We start from the raw sequence: 18,161 nt of genomic DNA on the forward strand, positions 1-18,161 counted from the left end.
AACCAATCATGGTAGGCCCCCATTCAGTAACCTTGGAGGGGAGTGAGGGCATGAGCTTGATCAACACTTGCTTTATCAGATACTATCAAGGTAGGTATACCCTCCAACTTGTACATATGTATAATAATATTAGAGTTAGGATGCTGAAAATCACATTCCAGATTTTATGTTGTTAGTTGATAAGGAAAATTTTTGTTTATATTTTTTATTATATGTCAAATGTAGAAGTGATAAGGAAAGTGAATGTAACAAGGAAAAATTTTACTTTTACAGGACTAGAGATGATGATACTTTAAACACAACACTTCACCTTGCGCATAGCCCACTTGTAAATGTATAAATGAACTTGTGAAACGTACAGTAGCACGCACTGCAATACAGAACTCGCTGCGACATTAGTGGTAACAGAGCGATACAGCGCATGCACATTGGGGAGAAAGCTAGTAAATAAACCGTAAGCACGTGCGTGCCAGACACAGCTGAAAGTGTTGGAGCACCCAAAACAAACAAACCCTATGAGCTACGGCCTGCACTAGCATTTTTAAAGCTTATTGCATAAACTGGGACATAGAAAATTAAGGGTGAGCCTATTCTACAACTAAGACTATCTACACAATACACACAAACGGAGATAAACTAAGGGATTATATACACGGAAAGGGATCCTAAACTACAAAATATTTATTGAAGTTATGCTACTATATACATTATATCTATATATTTACAAATTTAAGTGTGAAAAGTACACACACTAATTATAATTGAGGGACCAGAAAACTCTTGCTGCACGTAAACAAGCGAGTACAATATAAGTGACAAGCTGAATAAGAGGTCGCACCACACTGGTAACAAACTTTATCTTTTAGATTTACAAGGTAATTAGAGATGCACACATGACACTAAACAAGTTTGTGATAGCATAACTGCACACTGAAGTGAATGAATACATGGCTGAATATATTAAAGAGGTATTAGTGACAATCGAGCCACTGTACACTTATCTATGAAGATTTAGTTTTAAGTTAGTATTAAGTTTTTTCTTCCAGGGAATGATGCATCGACAAAAGTGAAGAAATATAAATGCCTGTTGAGTGTTAGGTACCATATAAACATAAGAAAGGACCACACTGCAAGTAAAATAGTTGTAAGTTTATGATATGGATGAATGTGACAGTGTGAAAATATGTGTAGAAAAATAAGTTGCAGTACGTCACATATCATGATGCTAAACTAAGGTGGAGTAAACATAACAAGTAAATACTGAGGTGCACTTTAAACACTGAATAAGTATTCTATATGATTGGTATCATCAGATTCATGTCCTGTTTATAAATAACAAACTATTTTGTTCCCAGGATCACAATTAAGTCTAGTAAAGAGAAGTAACTGAGCACATAAATGCCCTTCCATGAAATTTCCTCAACCCCGTAGTGTGTAAAGCCTTCCTGGAGAATGCTACAGGCAAGGCCATGTGTAATTATTTAAGCAGCGCATAGAGTCTGTTGTAGCGACTATTGTTTACTTCTTTAATTCTTTGAACTTGATAAATATACTCCGACAAGAAGTCACTGTAAATTGAAATGAAATTTATCTCAATTCATGTCTTAAGGAAAAACGAATCTAGCATTGTATGAATGTTATGCAAAGAATGAAAAACCAAACAAGAGCAAAAAGTGTACTCATATAATTCGAATTGAACAATGTAACAAAATTATAATTTAACAAAATGACAATCAGACTGTAATATATATAAGCAATGATAATGGCATGTCAGCAAATGAATAGGATAAGTTTATTTTTGTAGTAGTATTTTTATTTTTTTTTACCATGTGCATAGTATGTGGATAGGACACTACAGAAATTGTGTAATCCAATAGTGTGAAAGATGCTCAAACACAAAGTTCAAAAACATACGAAACCTGCCTGCAAAGAGAGAGAGAGAGAGAGAGAGAGAGAGAGAGAGAGAGAGAGAGAGGTGCGTGCGTGTGTGTGTGTGTGTGTGTGTGTGGGCACGCGCGCACGCGTTTGTGCCCGTCATGAACTAAAAATGACCATACTTCGTGTGACATGAATTTTCTGTGCTCAACAACATCATAGAAGTGGCAAGAAACTTACCTTGTTGGGGGATGTCAGATGTACAGCTGGTGTCCCCACTGAATAAGCACGAATGACGAGTTGAAATACATTCTTCGGACTGCTGATATGGAAACCAGTTGTCATCATATCGAAGATTTCACAAAGGATCATGCTGCTGAACACGAGTTTCACGAATTTGTGCAGTGAAGCCTATGTGAACGCATGGCACGGGCACTCTGACTTTCTATTAAACACGTGAAAGCGAGCAGGAATGGTAACGGATGTTGAGCAGCGCGGGCTTGCTTCGCAAGCTAAACACAGAACAGATGCTGACTGACAATAATGAGACTTGGCACTGACAGCAAGCACTTTGTTGTGAAGGAAAACTTATGTATGTAGTGGGGGGCAATTGTAATGTATTATATTATTATTTCTTTCCTTTCTCAGACGTTATGTCTGGTTAAAAATGGAAAGTGACGCGGACCTTGATCAAGCATGACGTCCTTTTAACTGTATGGTATATGTTACATTGCATTTAGGAACTTTCGGGTAATTGAACATGTATCAATAATTACAGATTTCTGTAGTTGTATATATATGTTTGGATGTAGCTGTATTGTGTTGATGTACTGGTGGATATTGAGTGGTATGACTCCTGTAGTTGATAGTATAATTGTATAATGTCAACTTTATCCTGATGCCACAAGTCCTTGACTTCCTCAGCCAGTTGGATGTATTTTTCAATTTTTTCTCTTGTTTTCTTCTGTATATTCGTTGTATTGGGTATGGATATTTCAATTAGTTGTGTTACTTTCTTCTTTGTATTGGTGAGTATGATGTCAGGTTTGTTATGTGGTGTTGTTTTATCTATTATAATGGTTCTGTTCCAGTATAATTTGTATTCATCATTCTCCAGTACATTTTGTGGTGCATACTTGTATGTGGGAACGTGTTGTTTCATTAGTTTATGTTGTATGGCAAGTTGCTGATGTATTATTTTTGCTACATTGTCATGTCTTCTGGTGTATTCTGTATTTGCTAGTATCGTACATCCGCTTGTGATGTGATCTACTGTTTCTATTTGTTGTTTGCAAAGTCTGCATTTATCTGTTGTGGTATTGGGATCTTTAATAATATGCTTGCTGTAATATCTAGTGTTTATTGTTTGATCCTGTATTGCAATCATGAATCCTTCCATCTCACTGTATATATTGCCTTTTCTTAGCCATGTGTTGGATGCGTCTTGATCGATGTGTGGCTGTGTTAGATGATACGGGTGCTTGCCATGTACTGTTTTCTTTTTCCAATTTACTTTCTTTGTATCTGTTGATGTTATGTGATCTAAAGGGTTGTAGAAGTGGTTATGAAATTGCAATGGTGTAGCCAATGTATTTATATGAGTGATTGCTTTGTGTATTTTGCTAGTTTCTGCTCGTTCTATAAAGAATTTTCTTAAATTGTCTACCTGTCCATAACACAGGTTTTTTATGTCGATAAATCCCCTTCCTCCTTCCTTTCTGCTTAATCTGAATCTTTCTGTTGCTGAATGTATGTGATGTATTCTATATTTGTGGCATTGTGGTCGTGTAAGTGTATTGAGTGCTTCTAGGTCTGTGTTACTCCATTTCACTACTCCAAATGAATAGGTCAATATTGGTATAGCAAAAGTATTTATAGCTTTTGTCTTGTTTCTTGCTGTCAATTCTGTTTTCAGTATTTTTGTTAGTCTTTGTCTATATTTTTCTTTTAGTTCTTCTTTAATATTTGTATTATCTATTCCTATGTTTTGCCTGTATCCTAGATATTTATAGGCATCTGTTTTTTCCATCGCTTCTATTCAGTTGCTGTGGTTATCCAATAAGTAATCTTCTTGTTTAGTGTGTTTTTCTTGACTACGCTATTTTTCTTACATTTGTCTGTTCCGAAAGCCATATTTATATCATTGCTGAATACTTCTGTTATCTTTAGTAATTGGTTGAGTTGTTGATTTGTTGCTGCCAGCAGTTTTAGATCATCCATGTATAGCAAATGTGTGATTTTGTGTTGGTATGTTCCAGTAATATTATAGCCATAATTTGTATTATTTAGCATGTTGGATAGTGGGTTCAGAGCAAGGCAGAACCAGAAAGGACTTAATGAGTCTCCTTGGTATATTCCACGCTTAATCTGTATTGGCTGTGATGTGATATTATTTGAATTTGTTTGGATATTAAGTGTGGTTTTCCAATTTTTCATTTCTATGTTTAGGAACTGTATCAATTTAGGATCTACTTTGTATATTTCCAATATCTGTAGTAACCATGAGTGGGGTACACTATCAAAAGCTTTTTGGTAATCAATGTATGCATAGTGTAGCGATCTTTGTTTAGTTTTATATGTCACCTCTGCATCTATTATCAGTTGCTCTTTACATCCTCGTGCTCCTTTGCAGCAGCCTTTTTGTTCTTCATTTATAATTTTGTTCTGTGTTGTATGTGTCAATAATTTCTGTGTAATGACTGAAGTTAATATTTTGTACATTGTTGGTAGGCATGTTATGGGGCGATATTTTGCTGGGTTTGCTGTGTCTGCTTGATCTTTGGGTTTCAGATAAGTTATTCCTTGTGTAAGTGTATCAGGGACTGTGTATGGGTCTACAATGTAACTTAAATAATTTAGTTAGATGTGAATGTGTTGAGGTGAACTTCTTTAGCCAGAAACTTGCTATTTTATCTTTTCCAGGGGCTTTCCAATTGTGCGGAGAATTAATTGCTCGGGTGACTTCATGTTGCAAAATTATCACTTCAGGCATTTGTGGTATCATCTTGTATGTGTCTGTTTCTGCTTGTATCCACCGTGCATGTCTGTTATGTTGTACCGGGTTTGACCAATGTTGCTGCAGTATGTCCCATGTCTGTTATGTTTGCTGGATTGTCTATTTTAATGTGTGTGTTATCTATTGTCTGATAAAATTTCTTTTGGTTTGTGTTGAATGTTTGGTTTTGTTTCCTTCTATTTTCACTTTTTTTTGTATCTTCTAAGTCATTTGGCCAATGCTTGTAATTTTTGCTTCTTTTCATCCAATTGCTCTATCGCTTCTTTTTGTGAGATTTTACCTAACCTTTTTCGTTTTTTGTCTGATATTTCATTTCTTATAAATTGTGTTAGCTGTCCGATGTCTTTTCTCAGTTTTTCTATTTTGATCTGTAGCCTGTGTTGCCATGCTGGTTTTGTGGGTTTCTTCTGTGTGTTGGTTGGTTCTGATCTCTGCCTAGTGTGTATATTTAGTGTAGTGAGTGCTCCTATATAAACCAGTAGTTTTAACTCTTCCATAGTTGTATTTTCATTTATTTTCTTGTAGATGATTGTGTTGATAGTGGTCGTCGTTGTTTTGACTTGTGGGTTATTTGGGGATCTATGCAAGAATGGTCTAATGTCTGTATTTGTGTCTTTGAATTCTATATATGTCAGCTGAAATTTTTCTTCTATATGTAACATGTGTGTCACTTCGTGTTCTATTTGTGCTTGTTCTGGTGGCTGTCTTAAGGTTTCGTTTTCCTCTGATTGTTTAATTTGTTTGCTCTGAGATGTTTGAGTCAATTACTGTATTTTCTTCTTCTTCTGATTGCACATTATTTTGTTCCAGTACTTGTTTACTTGTTGTTTGATGTTTTCTAATTCTAACTGGGGTATCCTGTTATTTTTGATTATTACACCGATCTGATCAGCTAGTCGTTGTTCTGTTATAAATTTTAATTCTGGGTATCTGGTAATAAATGTTGTGTATACTGGTGATCTGTATCCAGTTGTGTTGGTTCCTAAGTTTGTTGCTTGCTCATAACAGAACATGAGGTGTCGGTTAACTTCAACTGACCATCTCATCCTCTGTCTTTGTTTTCCTTCTAGAGTGGTTGCAGGAAGCATATCCTGCAAAACACCTCTATTTGGATTTAAATCATTTTCCGTGTGGCTAGCGGTGTCGTTACCATTGTGGACGGGCACAGGGTTCAAGCGTCATTCCCGACCATGACAGCGCTTGTCCGAGGCTTCATTGTTCTGTCCTGAACCAACTAACCACAGTAAAAGCAGGGTTAGCCCTATTAGTGGTTTGTTCTTTTTGTCGCCTTTTACGACTGGCAGAACATACCGGAGGCCTATTCTTTTCCCGGGCCTCCACGGGGTATTCTTTTCTCCTTTATTCTTTTAATAATTTTGTACCATAGATAACATTGGCATAGAAACAAAACAAGTGGAGATATGCTCTTAAATTTTTCAATTTCTTCATATTCATCTGTTTGTCTCTATAAGCATTAATGGGCGGATGCATTATGAGCTCCGCTGAGTTAATATTGTTAAAAAATCTGTTTGTCTCTATAAGTGGTAGCGGGCAGATCTACGAAGAGTTCCACCGCATTAATATTGTTCAAAAATGTGTATTCTCAACGGACATTAAAGAAGTGTTATAAAAGTTATTTGGAAGATGATGTTTATTAAAAAAACCATCTGCTCATCATTCCACGACATGCCGAGAGCCATGCATCAAGAGGATCGAAGCAAACAAGAGGAATTTGCATGAACAGGGGAGGGACGATCATCATAACCAACTCTATGCACAGAGTGATAACGAGAAGTACATATATTTAAATGGTGAATATTGATCTTAAATGTATTGAATATTGGAGGTCTGTTGATATTAGTGCCAGTTAAAGTTCATTCAGGATATGTGTACCTTCCAGTTTCTTTCAATTATTCTTTCAAAATTTCCCTTTTAAATTATATAAGCAGCAATTTTTAATCAGTTTCCGTTATATACTATACATCTCCCGCCCCCCCCCCCCCCCCCCCTCTCCCCCAGCCGCTATTCAGTTACTAGGAGTATGGGTTCAAGTTTTGTAATGTAATTTGGTGAAAATGTTCTAATTTGCTTTTGCTGGAAAGCTGAGTAGTTTGAAATCTGATGTAAATGATGTTTCTGGAAGTTTTGGGATTTATAGTAAGAAATTGTGACTTTTTACAATGGCCTAAAATTCAGTGTAGCATACTATGAAGCTGACTTTCAGAAAGTTCAAATTAGTAAATTAATGAACATTGTGTGGAATGTCAGCTGGTTACTGACTAGTTAAAGATGTGATTCTTTGGACAGCACATCACAAGTTCTATGCTCATGCTAATGAGATATTGATCTGTGTGAATGAACAGAATGGCAAAAATTTTGCTCTAATATTTGTTTTTACCTGAGGAACTGTGTGTTAAGGCAGCCTTGAGAGCAGCATGGGTATGATAATACAGCACAGACATTTTAACCGAGAACTAGTTTTATTTCATAGCTTTAGTCAGACGTGATAGACTGAATTATTGGACAGAACCCTATTGATACACATAGCATTTTTAACCAGATTTTCCAGATTGAATCACATAATGTGTCATTTTACAGTAGGCAGTGCTTCTGAGGAGCTCACAGGGCTAAATGAGTAAGTTCAGGGAAAGGAACGAGACTGCACTGTCATAAATCGAAATAATTCAAAAAGGAGAACAGGCAACCAGTCACCTATAGGTTTACACGATTGCATGAATGTAGTTCAAATACTAGACATGTCCACAGTGTCATTGACTCAATCCCTCCCTCCCTAATGCTATTTTTTAATTGCTGGTGGAAGCCTCATAGTTAGAGCAGTGGTGGCTGCCACCAACAACTAATACCCTGTCCACATTTGTCAATTTGTGACCTCTCAGTACTATACAGAATGAATAGATGAGTCAGTTTTACAATTACACTACATTTCCTACTGCTGTCTGCTTGTGTCTGTATATGTGTGGATGGATATGTGTGTGTGTGTGTGTGTGTGTGTGTGTGCGCGCGCGAGTGTATACCTGTCCTTTTTTCCCCCTAAGGTAAGTCTTTCCGCTCCCAGGACTGGAATGACTCCTTACCCTCTCCCTTAAAACCCACATTCTTTCATCTTTCCCTCTTTCCTGACGAAGCAACCATGGGTTGCGAAAGCTTGAAATTTTGTGTGTGTGTTTGTGTGTTTTTTTTATTGTGCCTATCTACCAGCGCTTTCCTGTTTGGTAAGTGGCCTTTAAATATGTCTGCTTGTGTCTGTATATGTGTGGATGGATATGTGTGTGTGTGCGCGAGTGTATACCTGTCCTTTTTTCCCCCCTAAGGTAAGTCTTTCTGCTCCCGGGACTGGAATGACTCCTTACCCTCTCCCTTAAAACCCACGTCCTTTCATCTTTCCCTCTCCTTCCCTCTTTCCTGACGAAGCAACCGTGGGTTGCGAAAGCTTGAAATTTTGTGTATGTGTGTGTTTGTATGTTTTTTTATTGTGCCTATCTACCAGAGCTTTCCTGTTTGGTAAGTCATGGAATCTTTGATTTTTTTTTATATATATATATATATATATATATATATATATATATATATATATATATATATATATATAAAGAAAGATGATGAGACTTACCAAACAAAAGCGCTGGCAGGTCGATAGACACACAAACAAACACAAACATACACACAAAATCTAGCTTTCGCAACCAATGGTTGCCTCGTCAGGAAAGAGGGAAGGAGAGGGAAAGACAAAAGGATTTGGGTTTTAAGGGAGAGGGTAAGGAGTCATTCCAATCCCGGGAGCGGAAAGACTTACCTTAGGGGGAAAAAAGGACAGGTATACACTCGCACACACACACATATCCATCCTCATATACACAGACACAAGCAGACATTTGTAAAGGCAAAGAGTTTGGGCAGAGATGTCAGTCGGGGCGGATGTACAAAGGCAAAGATGATGTTGAAAGACAGGTGAGGTACGAGCGGCGGCAAATTGAAATTAGAAATTAGCGGAGATTGAGGCCTGGCGGATAGCGAGAAGAGAGGATATGCTGAAGGGCAAGTTCCCAACCTGTCAGAACTCCGGAGATGGGAACTTGCCCTTCAGCATATCCTCTCTTCTCGCTATCCGCCAGGCCTCAATCTCCGCTAATTTCTAATTTCAATTTGCCGCCGCTCGTACCTCACCTGTCTTTCAACATCATCTTTGCCTTTGTACATCCGCCCCGACTGACATCTCTGCCCAAACTCTTTGCCTTTACAAATGTCTGCTTGTGTCTGTGTATATGAGGATGGATATGTGTGTGTGTGTGTGCGAGTGTATACCTGTCCTTTTTTCCCCCTAAGGTAAGTCTTTCCGCTCCCGGGATTGGAATGACTCCTTACCCTCTCCCTTAAAACCCAAATCCTTTTGTCTTTCCCTCTCCTTCCCTCTTTCCTGACGAGGCAACCATTGGTTGCGAAAGCTAGATTTTGTGTGTATGTTTGTGTTTGTTTGTGTGTCTATCGACCTGCCAGCGCTTTTGTTTGGTAAGTCTCATCATCTTTCTTTTTAAATATATTTTTCCCACGTGGAATGTTTCCCTCTATTATATTCATATATATATATATATATATATATATATATATATATATATATATTTATTTATTTATTTATTTAAAAAGAAAGATGATGAGACTTACCAAACAAAAGCGCTGGCAGGTCGATAGACACACAAACAAACACAAACATACACACAAAAATCTAGCTTTCGCAACCAACGGTTGCCTCGTCAGGAAAGAGGGAAGGAGAAGGAAAGACAAAAGGATATGGGTTTTAAAGGAGAGGGTAAGGAGTCATTCCAATCCCGGGAGCGGAAAGACTTACCTTAGGGGGAAAAAAGGACAGGTATACACTCGCACACACACACACACACATATCCATCCGCATATACACAGACACAAGCAGACATTTGTAAAGGCAAAGAGTTTGGGCAGAGATGTCAGTCGGGACGGAAGTACAGAGGCAAAGATGATGTTGAAAGACAGGTGAGGTATGAGCGGAGATTGAGGCCTGGTGGATAACGGGAAGAGAGGATATATTGAAGAGCAAGTTCCCATCTCCGGAGTTCGGATAGGTTGGTATTAGTAGGAAGTATCCAGATAACCCGGACGGTGTAACACTGCGCCAGGAAAGAGGGAAGGAGAGGGCAAGACGAAAGGATGTGGGTTTTAAGGGAGATGGTAAGGAGTCATTCCAGCATTCCAGTCCCGGGAGCGGAAAGACTTACCTTAGGGGGAAAAAAGGGACGTGTATACACACGCACACACATACATATCCATCCACACATATACAGACACAAGCAGACATATTTAAATATGTGTGTGTGTGTGTGTGTGTGTGTGTGCGCGTGTGTATACCCGTCCCTTTTTTCCCCCTAAGGTAAGTCTTTCCACTCCCGGGATTGGAATGACTCCTTACCCTCTCCCTTAAAACCCACATCCTTTCGTCTTTCCCTCTCCTTCCCTCTTTCCTGATGAGGCAACAGTTTGTTGCGAAAGCTTGAATTTTGTGTGTATGTTTGTGTGTCTGTCGACCTGCCAGCACTTTCATTTGGTAAGTCACATCATCTTTGTTTTTAGGTATATTTTTCCTTCGTGTAATGTTTCCTTCTATTGTAACCATATATAGGGAAACATTCCATGTGGGAAAAATATATATATATTCAAATAGTAGTAGTAGTAGGAGGAGGAGGAGGAGGAGGAGGAGGAGGAGGAGGACATGACAGTATGTGAATGTTTCTAGCACTTGACGTACACATAGGTGAATTATAGCCATGAAACTAGCCATTTTGGGTCCAAGGACACACTCAGCAATCCATTGCCAACTTAGTTGTGGAAATTGCAATAAAAATATAACTGTTTGTTTATTAAGCAGCTTCAAGATGTAAGACAAAGGTGTCTAGTTAAAATTATTTTGCTGTAGGATAGATGGATGGCCCTATGCTAGCACCATGCACAATTGGGTGTTTGAGCTCAAATTTTGTACAATTCAATTTTATTCTGTAAGAAACATCAGTACAAAATTTCAACAATGTAGGAAAAGACAGATAGCAACTTATTGTAAAGAAGACACATTGAAGAGTTCCTAGATAACAGAACGCAGCATGTCATTCTCAATGGAGAGAAGTCTTCTGAAGTAAGACTGATTTCAGGTGTGCCGCAGGGGAGTGTCATAGGACCGTTGCTATTCACAGTATACATAAATGACCTTGTGGATGACATCGGAAGTTCACTGATGCTTTTTGCAGATGATGCTGAGGTGTATCGAGAGGTTGTAACAATGGAAAATTGTACTGAAATGTAGGAGGATCTGCAGCGAATTGACGCATGATGCAGGGAATCGCAATTCAATCTCAATGTAGACAAGTGTAATGTGCTGCGAATACATAGAAAGATAGATCCCTTATCATTTAGCTACAAAATAGCAGGTCAGCAACTGGAAGCAGTTAATTTTATAAATTATCTGGGAGTGTGCATTAGGAGTGATTTAAAATGGAATGATCATATAAAGTTGATCGTTGGTAAAGCAGATGCCAGACTGAGACTCATTGGAAGAATCCTAAGGAAACGCAATCCGAAAACAAAGGAAGTAGGTTACAGTATGTTTGTTCACCCACTGCTTGAATACTGCTCAGCAGTGTGGGATCCGTACCAGATAGGGTTGATAGAAGAGATAGAGAAGATCCAACGGAGAGCAGCGCGCTTCGTTACAGGATCATTTAGTAATCGCGAAAGCATTATGGAGATGATAGATAAACTCCAGTGGAAGACTCTGCAGGAGAGACACTCAGTAGCTCGGTACGGGCTTTTGTTAAAGTTTTGAGAACATACCTTCACTGAAGAGTCAAGCAGTATATTGCTCCCTCCTATGTATATCTTGCGAAGAGACCATGAGGATAAAATCAGAGAGATTAGATCCCACACAGAAACATACCGACCATCCTTCTTTCCACGAACAATACGAGACTGGAATAGAAGGTACAACCCATAGAGGTACTCAGGGTACCCTCCGCCACACACCAGCAGGTGGCTTGCGGAGTATGAATGTAGATGTAGATGTAGAAGCTGCAGACAGGCAGAATTAAAACACAGTTACATACGGCTTTCGGCCACAGCCTTCATCAGTAAAAGAGAGACACACACATACACCATTCGCACACAAATGCAAGCATATCTCATGAACATATGACCACCAACCCCAGCGTCTCGGGCTGGAAAGCATTCTGGCAACCTGTCTTTTCCTACATTGTTGGTATCCCCACTTGGAGTTTCCACTGTATAAAATTTCATTCAGATTGGAGGTGGTCAGGTGGTATGCTTCCTCAAATTGACACACTTTCTGCAGAATGACCCTATAGTAGATCTTACGTGCACCAACTTTGCTTGAAATTGGTGGATTCCACTGGCCCCTATATGTAACAAAATGCTGTGGGAGGGGGGACATACCTTATAGTTGAGTCGATGTAAGAAAATCTCTGACAGTTACAGTGGACATGTTGGGACAAATTTACTTTACATGCCTACCTCAACCAGTCATTTAATGTGATTTTGTAAATGTCTCTACATTAACATCTCAGGATTGCCACAGCTCTATAAAAAACTACTGTTTTTGCCTGCAGCTGTTTGTACTTCACAGTCGTAAGCTGGCAACGACATTGCTAGCTTCCAGATGTCTTCTTATGCCAACTCAACTATAGCACAATTGAAGGTGGGGTGGAAAGAGGGTGAAATGTGAAAATATGCATAACCCTGAAGCAATTCTGACAAAATTTGATATACATATGACTTACCATATGGATAACACACACCTACGGATTTACATGTGGAATAGTTTCAGACAAACTTGGTACATACAAATCTTACTAAACAGAAATTATTTCAGTGCAGTTAAGACACCCCTCACACCCCTAGCTATAATGGTACGGATAGGTTTGGGATGGGAGTGACACATAACAACCATTGAAAAATAAGTGATATTACTGTCAAATCCAAAGTCTTTAGAATCACCAGGCTCACTGGTAATGGCTGTAATGACATTTAACTTGAATTATTGTTGAATAAAACAAATAGAACCCTACAAAATCATCTGGGAATTTTTAGAAACAGACAGGATATTGTAAAAGAACACTCAATAAATAATTTCACTAGTCATTTTTATGCTGTTAAATAACTCAATTCCAAGTACGAATACCTATGAAGACTGGGAGAAGGAATAAATCAAAAATCATCAAGGCTGGATAATCACCTGGTATTTCATACCTGTGACTGAATGAAATCACGAGAGAGCACACAAAACTATCAATGAAATTTGAGGAAGGACTGGAAGGAAGTTTCTGATATAGTTTGATGAAATATCTATAAATAGAATTCCGTTCATAGAAAATAATAATAGAACAGATAAAGCTGCCACAACCCAAAGGTTGACTCACACAACACAGAACTATGCACGATCAGACCCACTCAGATAGCTGCTTTTTGGACGGGGAGGTGCACCGGCCCCAGATCGAATCTGTCCAGAGGATTAACAACAAGAGTCGGTGTGCCAGCTGGCCTGGATGTGATTTTGAAGCAGTTTTCCACATCCTCCTAAGAAGGGAAACTCCCCATTGTGCCTCCATCAGATTTAATGGTAAGATGGCACAGTAGATAGTTCATAAAAAACTGAACATAGATCAAGCATGAAAACAGAAGAACGTGTACTGGACTGTGAAAAAAGAAGCAAAATAGGAAAAGTGAATGGTCCAAGATGTGCAGTATAGAGCAAATGGTTATGTGGTTACCGTGTTGGACTGCTTTTCACAAAATTACGAACTGACTGTCTGGCCATTGGCATTTCTGTTCTCTTTCTGTAGTCTTCACAGTAGTCATACTTTACATTGGTTACAGAACATGTCATGTGGTAAAAATATATTACTGTCCTATTAAAATATGATGAATACAAGAGTAGGCGAGCTGCCACATAGACCTTTCACACAAATGAAAATTACAAATAAATGGGTGTGAACTATGTTACAACAAAGGAATTCAAGAGTCAAAAGTTCCAACATGGAACACAAGATTAATAACATATGGTACTTGGGTAGAACAAATAGGAGATAAGTATGTCTGGAGGATCATCGCCTTATAATCACAACATCCCAGCGTCAAGTACCGGTGAAAACACCCAAGATCTCGAAATCAACTTTCATTATGAGCCTCTTCATTAGACCACACTGCTGCAAATGGACTTTACACTATGGCACAGACACAAATTTGAATACAGCCTACACACGTTAGTGAGCAGTTAGACAGTTCATAATTTTGTGATAAAAAAGATGTTTCTATTTTGCTTCTTTTTTTTCACATTTCAGTACACCTTCTTCCTGTTTTATGCTTGATCTGTGTTCAGTTTTTTGACGGGCTATCCAATGGGCCATCTTACCATGAAATGAGGGGTGTGTGGTGGGGAGTTTCCCTTGTAAGTGAATAATAGGCTGGTACCCAATTCCCATCTCAGTAACACAATTAGCAAACATTTAGAAAACTTTCACTCACTTTCAGATGCACAACACTACACACAGACAGTTGGGGTGCACATAATCTGTCCTGGAGGGTAAGGGGATGATGTCAGGTAGGGCATCTGGCCACTCATTAATAACCATGCCAACCCTGTGCTGATGTAGGACAAAGGCACAAGAAAATGATGAATGCTATGTATGATCCTACTGGATCCACTTGCCTTTCTTCAACCTTCAAATTGACTTATCCAACCAGTTATGGGGGGAGGGGGTACAGTTTCATGTAAGCTGCAGACCAAGGTGCTGTTCAGAATTTTTCACGTACAGGGATAACTGGCAGAGGTGCATGAATTGACATGTGAAAGAAATAATTCTAGCACCAACCCAAGGACTCTGTATTGACCACTGAGCTACCAAGCCACAGAATAAAAGTTATTTTTAATTTCCACTCACCAAACAGCAGCAGATATAAATACTTATAAAAGGATATGTAAACACTACCTTTGGGAATAAGATGTTCTGTTACCTGGCAACCGAGGGGAAAAGGTTATAGAAACTGAGAGTGTACCATGCAAAACATGTCAACATGAAATGCCCTAAAGGGGTTTGTACCTGAAAGCTTGCAAGTGGCAATGAGAATAGTCAATAAGTCAGATATACCTGAAGAGAATCACAGATGAGACATACAAGGGCAATTACAAAGAAAAAGGAAGAAAAATGAAAGCAGCTAAGAGGGTGCAGAATATGGCAGAATTCAATTTAGAGAAATTTCCCATACAGTTTAAAGAACGAAAAATTTCTGTACCGAAGTCTTCTGTAAATCAACATGATGACAATTGTAGTGTCTAATTCAATAAGTTCTGAAAAGGACAAAAATGTGCAGTTGTTCCAGAAGCTCTGTTATTTATTTGTGGATTTTAAATTGTAAGACATTTCCAAGGGCAGATGTGGACTCTGACCACAATCTATTGGTTATGACCTGTAGAGTAAAACTGAAGAAACTGCAAAAAGGTGGGAATTTAAGGAGATGGGACCTGGATAAACTGAAAGAACCAGAGGTTGTACTGAGTTTCAGGGAGAGCATAAGGGAACAATTGAAAGGAATGGGGGAAACAAATACAGTAGAAGAAGAATGGGTAGCTCTGAGGGATGAAGTAGTGAAGGCAGCAGACGATCAAGTAGGTAAAAAGAAGAGGGTTAGTAGAAATCCATGGGTAACAGAAGAAATATTGAATTTAATTGATGAAAGGAGAAAATATAAAAATGCAGTAAATGAAGCAGGCAAAAAGGAATACAAACGTCTCAAAAATGAGATCGACAGGAAGTGCAAAATGGCTAAGCAGGGATGGCTAGAGGACAAATGTAAGGATGTAGAGGCTTATCTCACTAGGGGTAAGATAGATACTGCCTACAGGAAAATTAAACAGACCTTTGGAGATAAGAGAACCACATGTATGAACATCAAGAGCTCAGATGGAAACCCAGTTCTAAGCAAAGAAGGGAAAGCAGAAAGGTGGAAGGAGTATATAGAGGGTCTATACAAGAGCGACGCACTTGAGGACAATATTATGGAAATGGAAGAGGATGTAGATGAAGATGAAATGGGAGATAAGATACTGCGTGAAGAGTTTGACAGAGCACTGAAAGACCTGAGTCGAAACAAGGCCCCCGGAGTAGACAACTTCCATTGGAACTACTGACGGCCTTGGGAGAGCCAGTCCTGACAAAACTCTACCACCTGGTGAGCAAGATGTATGAAACAGGCGAAATACCCTCAGACTTCAAGAAGAATATAATAATTCCAATCCCAAAGAAAGCAGGTGTTGACAGATGTGAAAATTACCGAACAATCAGTTTAATAAGCCACAGCTGCAAAGTACTAACACGAATTCTTTACAGACGAATGGAAAAACTAGTAGAAGCCGACCTCGGGGAAGATCAGTTTGGATTCTGTAGAAATACTGGAACACGTGAGGCAATACTGACCTTACGACTTATCTTAGAAGAAAGATTAAGGAAAGGCAAACCTACGTTTCTAGCATTTGTAGACTTAGAGAAAGCTTTTGATAATGTTGACTGGAATACTCTCTTTCAAATTCTAAAGGTGGCAGGGGTAAAATACAGGGAGCGAAAGGCTATTTACAACTTGTACAGAAACCAGATGGCAGTTATAAGAGTTGAGGGACATGAAAGGGAAGCAGTGGTTGGGAAGGGAGTAAGGCAGGGTTGTAGCCTCTCCCCGATGTTATTCAATCTGTATATTGAGCAAGCAGTAAAGGAAACAAAAGAAAAATTCGGAGTAGGTATTAAAATCCATGGAGAAGAAATAAAAACCTTGAGGTTTGCCGATGACATTGTAATTCTGTCAGAGACAGCAAAGGACCTGGAAGAGCAGTTGAACGGAATGGACAGTGTCTTAAAAGGAGGATATAAGATGAACATCAACAAAAGCAAAACGAGGATAATGGAATGTATTCGAATTAAGTCGGGTGATGCTGAGGGAATTAGATTAGGAAATGAGGCACTTAAAGTAGTAAAGGAGTTTTGCTATTTGGGGAGCAAAATAACTGATGATGGTCGAAGTAGAGAGGATATAAAATGTAGACTGGCAATGGCAAGGAAAGCGTTTCTGAAGAAGAGAAATTTGTTAACATCGAGTATAGATTTAAGTGTCAGGAAGTCATTTCTGAAAGTATTTGTATGGAGTGTAGCCATGTATGGAAGTGAAACATGGACGGTAAATAGTTTGGACAGGAAGAGAATAGAAGCTTTCGAAATGTGGTGCTACAGAAGAATGCTGAAGATTAGATGGGTAGATCACATAACTAATGAGGAAGTATTGAATAGGATTGGTGAGAAGAGAAGTTTGTCGCACAACTTGACCAGAAGAAGGGATCGGTTGGTAGGACATGTTCTGAGGCATCAAGGGATCACCAATTTAGTTTTGGAGGGCAGCGTGGAGGGTAAAAATCGTAGGGGGAGACCAAGAGATGAATACACTAAGCAGATTCAGAAGGATGTAGGTTGCAGTAGGTACTGGGAGATGAAGAAGCTTGCACAGGATAGAGTAGGATGGAGAGCTGCATCAAACCAGTCTCAGGACTGAAGACCACAACAACAACAACAACATGAAGACTCTAGAAGGAGAATTCAGATTATGGCAATTTCGTATCTCATTTCTTTCATTATATTCCCAGCACACACTGACATCTTCCATAATTAAAAAGAAGCCACCAAATATTATTATTATTAATAATAATAATAATAATAATAATAATAATAATAATAAAACAAAAAGGTATAGTAATCAAAGAAAGTGATAGAACGGAAGGATGATGGTAAAAAAGATATATCCAAGAAAGCCAGGGTGTATCATAGAAGTGAGTTTCAACAAATAAATACATCTTACATCATATACAAGCACTTTCTTCTGCAAATTTTACTGGTGTACTTTCCAAGTAAGCTTACAGCACTGTTTGCCTGGAAAATATTAAACCAACCTTTCTAGTAGTTTCATCAAGTTCAGCATACAGCTGCTCATTTTCTGAAACAAGGTCTCTGCAATGAGCATTAAGTTGTGCCAAGTCCTTTTCATAACTGCGTGCAAGATCATCCTTCTCTTGGATAGTTTCTGAGTATGCTTTCAGCAAAGGCCCCAGCAGACCATGGCTAACCTGTAGATATAAACATAACACTTACTCTTGCATTTCACACACATAATACAGTGAAATTAT

The 18,161-nt window shown here is 38.7% G+C and overlaps 1 protein-coding gene across 1 annotated transcript in view; it reads right to left on the bottom strand.

The window, feature by feature from the left end:
- Positions 1–18,161, bottom strand: part of LOC126091873 (centrosomal protein of 89 kDa-like) — a 115,280-nt gene that overhangs the window by 73,255 nt on the left and 23,864 nt on the right. Inside the window, exon 5 of the mRNA XM_049907154.1 lies at positions 17,928–18,101. Within this exon, the coding sequence (XP_049763111.1) occupies positions 17,928–18,101 (174 nt within the window). The remainder of the gene's footprint in view (positions 1–17,927; positions 18,102–18,161) is intronic.

This window comes from Schistocerca cancellata, chromosome 7, assembly GCF_023864275.1.
Source record: "Schistocerca cancellata isolate TAMUIC-IGC-003103 chromosome 7, iqSchCanc2.1, whole genome shotgun sequence".
In the NCBI taxonomy this organism is placed as follows: Eukaryota; Metazoa; Arthropoda; class Insecta; order Orthoptera; family Acrididae; genus Schistocerca; species Schistocerca cancellata.